The following is a 14,805-nucleotide window of genomic DNA, read 5'->3' on the forward strand; positions in this document are numbered from 1 at the left end:
CACACACACACACACACAAACACACACACACACACACACACACACACAGTTGCTATTGGCCAAGAGGACAGAAGATTAAAATTAAAGAAATTAAGATTAAAAAAACATGATGGACTCCTAGTAATTATCTTCTCGAGTTTCTCCATAATTTCTCGAGTTGTACACGGAAAAGTCACCGGACGACACAATCTTCTGAGTAGCCAGACTGAGAACTACAGAGAGTTTTGTGGAGCTGATAGTCTTAATTAGCTTTGTAGCAACTCCTTTGGCAATAGTTTGAATGTAACGGACATTCATTAATATCAAAAGGTTACACACTAAAGCTTTAATGTTGTGCACTGTCCATAATATGAAATGTTTTATAACCATCTTACAATCGTGTGAGACACACAATGGTGTGTCAGTCCAAAGCTGAATGCTAAACATGCATGTGATGTAAAGACTATATATGTCGGGGAAATATTGAGGCCAATTTATTAGACAAAAAAAAAAAAAAAACACCTGACGTAAGATGATCAGCTCTCATCTATAAAACCTGACAGGCATTCACAGGTTTAGTTTCCTCTTCCTTTCTTTTAGACATGCAGACACTCTGCCTCCTCCTGAATGTCACTATCTATGAAATGCAGATGCTAGGAAGGTAAAAGTTCAAACTGAACCCAAATGAGCATGACATTCCCACAAATATGATATGACACAGTAAAAGATTCCAATAAAACAACTGGAAAACGTCCTGAACTGATGTGAGAGAGAGATTGAGTTTCAGCTCCTTTATGTCAACTTAAAAGTCTCTGTCTGGACCACGTGGTATTTCCTTGCCTTATCATTAGAGATTACATTTCCTTTCTCTTTTGACAGCTGTCCTCTCATTCAGTTCAAGTACCATTAATCTTAAAATATTCTCTACTAAAATTTGCCTCAAAAGCCAGCGTGGTCTGAGAAATTAGCCCGTGTATCGAAAGAATATTTCTGCACCAGGAAATTATCACACATGAATAATTTCAGAATATCATTACATATTAAAAAGGACACTACTGCAACGAAGATCTGCATTAGACCTACTGTCAAGGTTCGGTGCAGGAATTTCTCTCCTGAACCTGGTTGTCATCAGCTGTGAATTTGTTGAAGTTGAACCACCGCAAAGAGAAGTATTCTAGCTGAATGCTTAAAATGTGACAAGTTTAAATTCAAAAACAGCAACTCAATAGTGTCTCCTGTTATCGGAGTGGAAGCTGTGCTGCATCTTTGCTTCATTAAAAGCTTTTAAAAGTTGTATTTTTAAGATGACCTTGGGTTTATTTATTCTTTTGCTTTCTTTTATGCTTGCCAAATACTTTCCTCTCTCTCTCTCTCTCTCTGATACCAGAGCGTTTTGGAATTCATTTCTTCACATCAACACTTGAAAAAGAAGGTTGATACTGAACGGAATGCTGGCTCTACACAAAGTCAAAGTACTTTTTACAGAGCACACCCACGCACGCACGCACATCTGATTTAAGAAACATCACTTAAAAGAAAAGTGATAATGAAGTGCCAAACAATTAGGAGCACTGTGCAGACATGAAGCAAAAACAAAAAACACAAACATCTCATGCAGCTGCAAAATTAATTTATAAAATTACACGGGGGGATATCTATATCTACTTGTTAACAACTAGCTCAGTTGACATAGTCGTAGTATATGTATACAGTACATCAGTCATCTCACACACACACATAAACACACACACACACACACACACACACAACTGCTGAGTAATAAACATGCGTTAGAGGGCCACGGCTGTCAATCAATGTCTTCTGTAGAGCAGGATACCCAGGGCTTGGTTTACACCTATCACCAGTTCTAGCCACCAGGGGACCAAAGGCAGGCTGGGGGAACTCATATTAATGTTATGAAACCTCAAAGAGAAATTTTCAAGCCATGGGACCTTAAATAAATCCTGATTGGGACCTTGTTGGGACCAGGCGAGCTGTAGAGAATAAAGCTCCATGATAACTCAGGTGCCTCTGCTTTTATGCAACCAAGTCTAGGCTAGATTCATCCCGGATAACTGGAATACCCTGGCTTAATCCCTTATCCTAGTTTTGTCGGATAGCCCTCTGGAGAAGATGCGAGTATGTATCATTTACTCTTTACGTCTTACTTTACATACTTCAGGCTGTTGCAACTAGCTCAGGGGAGACACTGTATAATACAAAGTGGTACACCCTGAGACATGAACAATAAAAAAATTGCCTTTGGCATTTTTGTTTTGCTTTTCCCTACATTGTACCAAACTCGTACCAAGCCGTGATGTCTAAAACGAGGAATGAACCGAACCGTGACTTCTGTGTATTGTTCCACCCCTAGTCATTAGACTCTAGCTGAGTGAAATTATAAGGTCAATAGTGTGATATTTGCTAGGTAAAAGCACCCTTATGTACAGTATATCACCTCAACTCCCACACAATATAAGACTCCTACGTCTACTAGCCTATACTAGTGGTTGTTCTAGTACTGTCCCGTCTTACATGCTGTAACACTTCCCTAATGTGTTGTCACATTAAAGATCGATTGTCTGGACAGTGTTGCATCCGACTCAGTACCCATACTTAGGCATGGCTGTAGTGCTACAGCAGAGGTAAACTAGCAGACCATTCAGGGTGAAACACACTTAACACTAAATGTTGTTCAGCTGACACGCAGAGGATTACAAGCAGCCAGAGAACAAGCTGCAGTAGCAAGAGAAGTGACGCACAAAAGGGATTCTTTTCATTCTAACGTGTCACAGCCTTGAAATACAGCAACACATAATTGTATTGTCTAGAAAAGCTGCAGTTTCCATAAGTTTTTTCTGTCTCGGATTGTGTATATAAGGATTGTTTTTTAAATAACAGATCAATTGAACATTGTGTTTTCTGCAGCAGTGCTTACTGCAAATCACAGCAACCCATGTCTTCTTGTAACAAGGTTAGCTCTGAATATGTGCAGAAAAGAATGTGGAGAAAACAGAAAATCTGTCACATGGCAAAGTAAACGATCTTAAAAAGATCGTGCGTCGTGGAGTACGAGGAACAGCCAACAACCAACAAGACTTGTGGTTAAAAAGGCTATTGGTTTAAGTCCAATTGATATTCTAGCAACTTCTCCCTATTTTCAACCAATAGCCCTTTGATTTATATTCAACAACATGCCTTCGTAGCCTTCATTTGTGACAAATAATTACAGAAACACAATTATTGGCATAAACATGGTAAAACAAATCCACACAAATTAATGTCAACAAATGAAGCATTAGAACTTAATTACAGAAAACATAATGCCCTGAACATTGTCTTTTAAACACGAACCACACGCACAAACGTTCATTTTCCCTTTGCACATGAATCTCGCCGCCTTCAGCATTAGTGTCGTTCCATTTGTCTGAACGATGGTCACTCCATAAAAGGTGTATATCGCCCACAATTCCTTGCAGTTATGCATTTGGTGCAAGGAAAATACATCCGTGGCTAGGTGGCAGAAATGTAAGAAGGGGAAGCTGAATTGCGGTTTTGCAAGATCCAATCAAAATTCATAAATCAGAAACTTACGCAGCTAGTTACCAAGTGTCGACTTATTGCAATTATCGGCAGAATTATCGTATTATTGAAATGAGTCTGCATGAGTCTGGTATTTCTGATGATTTGTGAGCCTAAAAGTGCAGGTGTGTTATATTTAAATCCCCGCTCCTCCTAAACCCACTTTCCCTCTGCTCTCCAAGTGGCCGCCATGCGACGTATGCTATTACGTAATACCAACGGCTGGGGGTGAGGGGAAGTGGAATTACCAGCGAAATGCAGCAAAAATGTCATGTCTGAGTCCGACCCAGACAGACCGTTATATAACACTTTATCCCTTATTTGATTATATATGACAGTTTAGTGATGTGGGATGATAAAAGTGAGTATTGTGTTAGATAAATGGAGTGTTTGTGTGTGTGTAGGTGTAAATGGAGTACAAAACAGGTATTTGCACGAGTTTCTACTGACTGCGTAAACTGAAGAAATGAATACGTTTGAGTTTTTTTACCCTACAGCTTTTCCATTGCATCACACAGAGCATGGAATACATGCATGCGCGTTTTATACTTTAGTATTCTTACAGTACAACTTATTCTCTGATATCACAATCAACGTCCACGTACTTTTCTTAAACTCTCCTCCACTAAAAACCACTTCTTTGGACTTCTCTGAATTTGTGCACGCAGCTTTTCAAATGTGCAGACAAGCCTTTAGAGTACAGTTATGATAATCTTTTTCTTTGTCCTTTGAAAACCAAAAACAAGCTCCCTGCCATGAAAAAGCCCCGCTTCAATGGCTGCAGAGAATACAGAGAAAGAGGCGAGGGGAGGCCTGGCAACAGACAGTGCTGCATGTGAGTGAATGACGAGTTCGTAACTGAGAAAGAAAGAGCGTGAAAGAAGAAATGTGGAAAAGTGCAAGGAAAAAAGTGAGCGCAAGACAAAGAAATGCAGAGGAGGAGAGATGCACTTGAGTTTTTGAGTGAAAACAAATGTGTCGACGGTTATAATCCATAAATGATAACGTAGGAAGTAGAAATGTTTTTCTTTTTTGTAGGTGAGAAAGAGAAACTTGCCTCCCAGGGGACGGATTTTCTTATGTTACAACAGTTTAATTGCATTCAAGTAGCAAATAACATGTTTGTCTTGCAACTGCTGCAGCTTGACTCCCTAGTAAATAAAATGGAAGTCCACCCTCATTTTATGAATAAACAAAAGGATCAGATATGCCAATCTGAAGGATTTAGCATTTCCTTTAAGCGAACAAAAGGAAATGTTAAAATGTATAAAGACAATAAGTGCTGGATTGCTGCATGAACCTCCCAGAACAGGTAAATTATCACTGGACACCGCAACCAAGAACATCCCATCCTCACTGCCCCTAACCTCGTCTCATGTTTACATAATGCACAGGACGGTGGAATTATAGCCTCTATTTGGGAAATGTGTCAGCAGTACGTATTTGTGACATCTGCTCGCGGAATTACGCTGCTAAGACCTTTGCAATCCTCTAACAGCGGCCGATAATAGGCATTTCCCTACTGGTATCAGCATTTATAATGGCAGATTAAAAAAAAAAAATTATAATGACAAATATGACTGATAAATAAATCTTTAAAAAATAAAAACGGTCACTCAACCATGTTATGAGTGTTGGCGTTGCATAGTTTGTCCACCAGAGGACGCTTTACAACATCCCTGTTGGCAACGCTCTGATTATTTTTTTTTGTTCAAAAAGACTAAGTTTGTATAAGTCTTTAAGTTTGTATATTTATACTTTTTATTTATCATGACTTTAATATATTTTGATGTTCAGCTGTTCTTGTTGTGACAATAAAACAAATTATTTTAGTGAGAACTCATAAATAACTACAAATAACCCATGTTAGGGAAATCTATTTTTTTTTCTTACGCTTTTCTGGATTTAAAAAAATAAAATATATATATATATATATGTTTAATTTCCATCTCCAAAAAGGCTTTGTCTCAAATAAATGTCATCAGAATTTCATGGTTAAAGGTGGAATAGTAAATGAGGTTTTATATAACAGTCTGTGAATCTAATCTTTGTCCACTGTAAAGCCGAAAAGCGCAGGTCATCTATTCATTTTCCCAGAAGTTACTATGATGATCCTCGGACACATTTCTGAGATGATTTTAACACGTGTGAGTCAGATGAGATGATGCCTGATGGATTAACAATCCTGGGGTGATTGTGGATTACGGCTGGTGGTTGTGTGTGTGTCTATAAATCTAAAAACGTTTTTTTCATCTAAACTTGGTGTTATGCAATGCCTGTCGGATCCCATTTTAAATAAGGACTAAATGACAGAAACAAAGACATATTTTATTTGGTTTTTGGATTATTTTCATCAGTGGAGACGGACATAAATCACAATATTACACAACATCATTCAACACAACTAATCTGTTTAATTTCCATGTCTTCTCATCCGTGTTACTTTCCTCTTTGGTAAAAATATGTCTGTAACCTGAGAACATTCATAAAATGAAAACAAATGAATGAATGTATGTTTTAAGGATACATTTGTTTATTGGGGTATCTTCCTGCGTTACCGTCTTACCCAAAGTCAAACTTACGAATGCCTTTGTTCCCCCACTCATTAAGACGTAGTAATCATTAGTGTTTCCAGAACTTCAGATTGAGAACACAGTGAAGCTAGTCCCCAACACAGATCCATTGCTGTGCCTACAGTAATTTTGTTTGAATTATGGTGCATGCAATTCCCATGCTGTCCCGTACTGCGAGTTAACAGAGCAGCTGGAGGCCTTAGGTTTACTCAATCTCACTCACAGCCTCTTTTGCAACAATAAAAACCAGTCTAGTGATACAAATGTTCCCAGTTCACTCACTAATCTTGGCACCAAATAAGGCCAAACTTCCCTCCAGCTGCATCTATCCACCTCTCCAGTAATTCACAAGGAAAATGCTAAAGTTAGAAGAAGAAAAAAAAAAATCAGGGACAGTAATTCTGAGCGGTTGAGTTATAACCCCTGAGACTACCAAGGAGAAAATGTCAGCCCCACCGCTGTACAACACACTGAGGTGTCGAACACTTCTTACATTCATGCTGCACCTTCAAGGTTTTCTGCAGGGCTGACCTACCGTAAGTCCTCGAATAAAAGCCGGGCCTTTATTTACCTGAACCACAGGAGTTATCCAGATTTTATTTGAAGCAGGCTTTTATTTCTAATTCCATCTGTTTGATAAGTAAAATTCTTTTAAATAAACTGTTTTAAATGAAAAGCCGTGGCGTTCCAGAGGACAGAGAGCATTTTTTTAAGAAGCATTTGCAAAAATATCACCATTCATCAGCCAGAAGGGCGACAGAGCAACTTGGGTCCGAAATAATCAAACACCACCATTGTGTCAGTTTGAACCCTGTAAATGTACCGGGTAGTTATTTCAAATATAGGTACTACGGTATTGCTGGTAGATTACAATATGAGCATACAGTACTAGCTAGCTAGCTTGCTTCGTTTCTAGCTCCAGGCTAACTCTTTTCTTCCCACCTCCAGCTAGCTAGCCGTGCTCTGCTCCTGTCGGCTAATCTCGTCGGCTCATTCTTCTGTTTCTTCCAGTATTGGATCCTCCTGGAGACAATGTCGAAATGTCTCGCAGCTTTTTCACCCGAGTTATCCTCCGCATACTTTAAAAGTCTTTTTTTTAAATGTCAAAGCCCGTTGTTCTCTGCTGTCACTAAATGAGACCCGTGTTACAGCCGATGTAGCTACTGCCATCTAGTGGCACCTGTACGTTACTACATACTACACTGGGCTGAGTAACACATTGATTAAAATACCGGTTGGAAAATAATACTTTACATGAGTACCCAAACCCAGAAAAAAAAGCATAAATATATTGTTGAATCCGTTCAATTAAATTGGTAGAAATGTACATTACGGTAAACTTGAATGCACATTATATGAAAGCCACTTAGGAGATTATCCACACGATTTTTTCCCTGACCTTAATTTGAGGCCGGCCTTTTTTTTTTGTCCGTGTTGACCACACCCCCCGGCCACTATTAGGGGCCAGGCTTTTAATTGACTACCGGTCTTTATTTGAGGAATTACTGTATTTATTTTTCAACTAAACTGTTGACTATGTCATTAATCAATCATAAGTAATTTAATAAAATATCAACAGCTTCCAGTCACTTGTCTGACCACTGGCCTATAACCTAAAGTCATCCAGTTTACAGTGAGGAGAAGTAAGATGGGGAAATCATGAATCACTTTTTAGATTCGAATTACTTCAAATTTAACCTTGAATTACTACGTTCAGTTCAAAGATTTGTAGTCACTGTTCTTCAGTATGTAGGCTACATTGGTGAAAGCCCCACCACGTAGTGAACACCTCTAGCCAGGAAGTTCAATTTGAAAGAATGTAACCAGCAAATCACTGGTATTTTACTTGATTATTGAATGCAATAACAAATCCGTCCAAAGTGCTGATAATTCACTAATCTATTAGATCAGGAGCCCTTCAGCACTAGTTCGGTGTATAATTATATGACACAACTGCAGTCCCACAGAGAAGAGGTGTGTGTGTGTGTGTGTGTGTGTGTGTGTGTGTGTGTGTGTGTGTGTGTGTGTGTGTGTGTGTGTGTGTGTGTGTCACACTGACCCAAATAAGAGCAGCTTGAGTCCCTGCCATTTCTTACACAAAACCACTTGCTGCCACATGCAATATAGCACAAATCACCACTAGCCCTATATAATGTCTATAAATCCTGCTGAAATCATTTTTTTGCCAGGATTGAATTCACTTAAAAAAAAAAAAAATGTAAAAATGTCACGACAAACTACTCATTAAGAACGCCAGAGATAATCCATAAGCGGATATTTTGAATTTTTCGGGAGAGTAAGGACGGAAATAATGCGCATTAATCCGCAGCCCGCGGAAATACTCTGGATAAACATTTTGTCCTCGTATGAAACGGTGAGTATGCAGAGAGAGCACCTTCGGGATCATTGTTAACGAAGTGCTTTACAGCATAGCAACTGTCAATCATATTGATGAACAAAGCCTTAGCCTCCTGTTGCCATAGAGAATTTACGAAGTGAATAGACAGAGTCTGTGCCTTTTTATCCTTGGTTAAAAACTCAGCATTAGATTTGAGTATTTTTCACCATTGCAACACCTTCATTATGTTATTTATGTAAATACTGTATCATAATATACCTTTGACTATGTAAATATCCAGACTCCTTAGATTTCTTTATTTCTTTATTTCTATTTCTTATATTTCTAATATCTGAGCAACTGTAACACAGAGTTTCCCTTCGGGGATCCATAAAGTTTTCTGATTCAGATTCTGATCTGAAGGCCTACTGATGATGAATTCATCAGTGGGGGGGGGGGGGGGGGGTCTAATAAGTGCATTTTAAGCTTCCTTACCCCGAACAAGGTGGAGTGCCCTTGTCTGGAAGTGTGCATCCCAGTAATTCAGCCAGGAACTTTGCCATATAGATGTGAGAGGTGTGCTCCAGAAATATTCCTGAAATGTGCCGGGTGAGGTGAAGAGAAGAAGAGTTGAATCAACAGGAGAGTCCTCTTTCTGTCAGCCTCGTGAACTTATGTGTGGCGTTCAAGGACCCTGCGCGCATCCCTCCTTTCTTCTTCTCTTTCTTCGGAGACGAGGTGCAAAATACCGGCCGAGTGAGCGATGTAGCCGCTCGAAGTGGAGCTTCCAGCCTGTAGCTCTCGCCTGTAAAATCCCGTGTCGGTGAATGGTCTCCCAGCGGTGGGGGGACACACGCAGGTGGGGCCGGGCGGAGGGGGAATGGGCGGTCCAACGAGTTGTCAGGTGGTTTTCATCGACGGGGTTGCCCCGCCATTCAGAGATGGGACTGGAAGGTAAGCGTGCACCTGAAATCACTTCATCAAACCTCATGCATTATGGTATTTGAATTGTTGGATGCAATTTCTTAAAGTTTGACCACGAAATAGTAATATGTTATTTCATTCCACTACTTGTATTGTATTTACTGGCTGTTTGAAAAAAAAAAAAAGATTTGATATTGAATTAGGTGGGAGAACTGGGAGTAAAACTATACTCAGGGGGGTCGAATGGGGGGGGGGGACTAAGTACCCAGGGCCCTTATGTGAGGAGGGCCCAAAAAGATGCTACAATGAATAGCTGCGGTGTGGATGCATGGAGGATGTCTACATATATTTGGCCATAAAGTGGGTTTATGTAATCTATCAACTGAGGGTTTTTTTTTAAACAATCTTTCTCTGAAGAGGTTTCTTTTTTTATGTTGCCTTTCTTTAAATGGTTGTTCATTTCTTTATAATGCACCGTAACTTTTATTGTTGTGTTTTATCTGTTTTTTTATGTAAAGCACTTTGTTGCTGAAATGTGCTACACAAATAAAGCTGCCTTGCCTTTGTAAATTCGTGTACATCATAGTCCCATTTTTTTTCAATTCCCCGTGGGATTAATAACTAACTCTTAATATCTCTCTGTATCTACTGTATTACTTATAAAGGAACAATTAGCAGTTTACCTTGTCACCAGGGGTTTGGTTGAGTTGCATTTATTGAATAATAATTGGCTCACAGGACATCTGGCTGGATCATGAGCTATTGCTGTGCACAGGGGGATGGGCTTTTAATATTCTATTTCCAATTTTGCATTTTATTAGATTATTTTTCACAAGTTTACTGTTATCATATGAGACACTGATGCATATGTTTGTCTCGTGTTGTTAAATTATAGTCGTTTTCCCACAATATTCATCAAAAACTCATAATTCATTGACAGCTTTTGTTTTTGTGCCGGGGTCGGGACGCCTCGTGCGGTGAGGGATGATTTTGGTTGGCATTCATGTAATACAAAAACATCCTTTTTGGAATTAATATTTCACTCACACAGCGTGTTAGGCAAATGAAAATTTATATTTGTAATTCATCAAAAAGCCTGTAAATCAATCGACTCATTTTCACATTCAGGAAGTGGTTGGGAGCCCTGCAGTAAGTCCAAGGTTGCAAACTGAAAGTGTTCAGGGCAAACGGCTGATTGATTTACCGAACAGACAGCGTAACGTGACAGAGGCTGACAAAATGGTAACTTTTTAGTACAAGTAGTACTAAATTCTGTAATGTAATTCTAAGGATTACTGCCAAAACCACTCAGAAGAGTTTTGGTGAGCCAAGACTACATGAAGGTTTTAATATTAAAATAAGATACAACATTTAGAGAAAATATGTTTAGGTTCATATTGAACTATAATTTAAGTTCTGACTACTGATCAGACCTGTATAGTAGCCTTCATTACTGTACAATATACAGTATTAATGAACACAGTTGCAAGTGGCAGCAAAAAGCAATGGTGACAGCTTGTTTTTTGGGTTTTTTTAGACAAATATGTGGAAGAAAAAGTATTACATTAAAAACCACATCAACAAAAGACAAACAACATAGGATAAAAATATATTTGGCACATAGTTTTGATAAAACACAGTGACACAAGCCATTCAGCACCACTACCTATGCCACATGCATAGAGCATAATACCTTAATACCATACCATAATACCCGGAGTTCCCTTCATTAGCCAGTATTTACATTTTTGTAAGGCAAGGCAATATTTCCTTAGGCCATTGGAGCTGACAGCTTGTTTTGCTCATTGCTCTTTCCCAGGGTCGCCGCCTGAAGAAGAGCACAAGAAGAATGCTTAAAATGTATTAATCCATGTAATATTGTGTTTTTATGTTCATTATTTGCATCTTAAGTGCTTTTAATATAGAACCAAAAAAAATGAAGTTATACCAACTGTCATTTCAAATCCTGTCTTTCCTCATTGAGTGCACAATTTAGTTTTACTTTATTTTGTCTTGCCATCAAGTTTACCAAATTAAATAATTAATGATCACTATTTAGATTGTGTCGTCAACAAGTTTTGTGAACATTATTCTCCATGAACAGCAGTTTGCTTATGTGACAATGTTAACATTTAAATTATGATTTGGATTCATATCAAGAAAGCGTCATTCTTCATTTATTTTTTCAATCACTTAAGTTTACACTTTAACACAGAATTCCACACAAAATATAAACTTTAATATGTAGGAACATAATGCATATTCTATGAAAGAAAAGGAGCAGAGAGAGGAAGAAAAGGCAGTCAGATAGCTGGAGGGGAGAAGAATGCCTGATATTGGGCGTGTAAGAGAGTCCTCCTAAGCGTTTGTACTGCCTCATTCAAGCAACACCCGTTAAAAAAAACAACTTAATGGTGCTATTTAGTTTTGGCCATTTATTTGCTTTTAGCTCACAAGTTTCTCTATAGAGCTCCCCCTACAGCTTTGGAATAGATTGTGTTCGACTCCTCGCTCGGTGAGGCAGTCGTTTCCTCTTTTTCCTAGCTTTCTGCTTCTTTTTTGCCGGTTCGGCCATGACAATACTGGGAAAAACTCCCTCGCTACCTTGCTAGCCGGTTCATGAATGGGCGTATGTTTGTAGTGCCGTGAAGCAATTAATTACATTGCGAGACCTAATAACACGCAATACTTCCTAACGGTTCGGCCAGCGGCTTGCCGGCCCAAAGTTGCAAGGGTGGTTTACAGGCGCTAGGGGGAGGCGAGACGAGCACCAATCAACTCGAAGAAAAAAAGTCATATAACAAGTGACTCCGAAGCTGTTCATTTAAGGTAAATTAAGATAAAAAAAAACTGCATAGTTCCCCTTTAAGTTTTCCCAAAAGTAGCTTGCTGGTGATATCGAACCAACACAGGTTTCAAAGGGCAAATTGTCTTAGCTGTTTGGCAAAATGTGACCAAAGCAGACGCAATACTTCTATGCAGAAACAGCTTCTTAACAGGCAACGTTTCATGTCTCATACTGTGTTTTTGTAAATGCTGAGGGAAAGTGAAAGGCTTCAAATGCTCTGTTTTTTATTTTTCCAAGTAGGGAATAAGGAAATCCTGTGTTCCTGCTATTTATTTAAAAAAAAAAAATCTGCATTATTATCTGTTAAGCACTTACATTTTCATCCTGCATCATACTAGAACTCCTTTATGTACAGCTAGTCTGAAACCACACCCTTTGTGTTGTAAAATATTACTTTAGTGCACACAGCTGAGGAGTATTTGATGTATACTAGAATGATACACAATGCTTGTTGTCTGCTGTCCACTTGTATTTACTTGTAATGACCATTTAAAGATGTAATGGGGTCTTGTTCTCTTTGCTCTGTCTGTCAAGGTCTTACCGGTCAAAACATCCTTGCACCAGTGACACCAAAATTGACTGTGATTATGATTTTGGTCTCACCTCATGCACACTGCACATTCTGCTCTTGTGTTATTGTTTCCGTCTCCATAACCCTGCAGTAATTGGTGGACCTGTAATAGCCTCCATCTATCACTTTTATCTAGACGGTATCTCTTCCACCCATTAAATGCTGTGGACTCTGAGGGAAATGACTTCAGCAGACAGTTCAACATAGATTACTACCCACTCAACACACAGATACTGTATGTACATTTGAATTTGTGCAACATTTCAATCTTTTTGGTACTGGAGAAGGAGCAGAAGACAGTTTTACTGAATAATGGTAACATAGTATTTAAACTACTTTGAGCACAGCCATATTAATCTAACAAAGTTTCAAAAGAGAGATACACTGTATTTTTGTTGGACCGTTGGTTCCTTTTCTTTCAACCATTTCTATCCTGCAAGGTTATTGGAGTAAGAATCAGCTTTTGTTTAGCACCTAGTAGGGGAAAAAGAACTTATTTCAAGTACTAAAGAAAAGGTGCCATTCCACAACGTAAAATAACCCTACAGTAGGCCCGCATAAAAAAAAAAAAAAGTACTCCCAGTCAAAAGCCGTCACTTTCAATGACTATTGAAGTGTTCCCTTTTCACTTTTTACATTACATTACATTGGCAGATGCTTTTGTCCAAGTCAACTTATTTTCCTTATGAAGTATATTTAGCATGAAAATGTCACTTTATAAGGTTTATGTGGTTTAACATTACTATGAGTTGTCCCAGCCTGCCTATGGTCCCCCAGTGGCTAGAAATGGCGATGGGTGTAAACCGAGCCCTGGATATCCTGCTCTGCCTTTGAGAAAATGAAAGCTCAGATGGGCCGATCTGGAATCTTGCCCCTTATGAGGTCATAAGGGGCAAGGTTACCTCCCCTTTCTCTGCTTTGCCCGCCCAGAGAATTTTACCACCCATGAGAGAGAGACATCATGGCTTTCAAACGACCAAAGTGGCCGTTGGTCAAGACCACACCCTCAGCCTCCACCTTGTCCCCCCCTCCTCCTCCGAAATAAATGTACCAGCACCAGGGCTTGCAAAAAAAAAGAAATGTTGACATAACATTATTACAGGAGACACATTTGCTGCAGGCGGATACCGGCCGTTTAGCCAATAGATTCTGTCACACAATTGCATCCTCATCAGCAAGTGCTAAAACAAAAGGAGTAGCCATTGTTGCCAAATGGAACCTCCCACTTAAAGTGTCCTCTTGGTCACATGATACAGGCAGGATTGTGGTCTCCACAACAGAGTTTGGTGCTAGTAAAATCTCAGGTTACAAATGGTCTGAAATCATGGGCCAGCAGTTTGGGGCTTATAGATATTTGGTGTGTAGTTAATCCCACTTGTAAGGATTATTCCTTTTTCTCAGAGAGACAAATCTTTTTCCAGAATAGATTTTCTTTTTGTATCCCTTCAATTTTCAAATTTCATATTTCATCCAATTGATAAAGAGATGTTACTTCCAATGGCATTATCTGACCATGCAGGCCTCGTTTGCGCCGCCACTCTTGACCAGCTATCTCAACGTGCGATTAGATGCTTTAATACTGCTTTACTGAAAGATTAATCCTATATCACTGATATTTGCAGAAATTAATCTTGGCTCTGTAGAAGACTCTAGGATATTGTGGGACGCGATAAAAGGTTTATTAGGAGCGATACCATACTTTTCTGCTCTAATGCGCGCAAAGCTACGTCACTGAAACTGCAAAACCTTGAAGCTAAATTCACCAGATTAGACTCACTGTTACAAACTAATTTTTTTGACCGGATAGCTTTAGAACATTAGTCAAGAAAGAAATAAACAACATTCTAAAACAGAAGTGCTATAATTTTCAGGGTGCTAGATCCAGTCACCTTCTCACCATGAGATTAAAATCCAGTGATTATTTTTCAGATATTTCCGCTATTAAATCCTCAGATGGTAATATTAGAACTGACCCTGTCGAAATAAATAA

The 14,805-nt window shown here is 39.0% G+C and overlaps 1 protein-coding gene across 2 annotated transcripts in view; it reads right to left on the reverse strand.

The window, feature by feature from the left end:
* The window catches only part of rasgef1ba (RasGEF domain family, member 1Ba), a 119,631-nt gene extending 110,212 nt beyond the window's left edge, over nt 1-9,419 (reverse strand). For both annotated transcript variants that reach the window (XM_032517187.1, XM_032517186.1), the window contains exon 1: nt 8,968-9,419. In XM_032517187.1, coding sequence (XP_032373078.1) covers nt 8,968-9,006 — 39 coding nt within the window. In that variant the 5' untranslated portion in view covers nt 9,007-9,419. The remainder of the gene's footprint in view (nt 1-8,967) is intronic.
* Between the last annotated feature and the right edge of the window lie 5,386 nt (nt 9,420-14,805).

The sequence above is a fragment of the Etheostoma spectabile genome, chromosome 5 (genome assembly GCF_008692095.1).
Source record: "Etheostoma spectabile isolate EspeVRDwgs_2016 chromosome 5, UIUC_Espe_1.0, whole genome shotgun sequence".
Classification (NCBI taxonomy): Eukaryota; Metazoa; Chordata; class Actinopteri; order Perciformes; family Percidae; genus Etheostoma; species Etheostoma spectabile.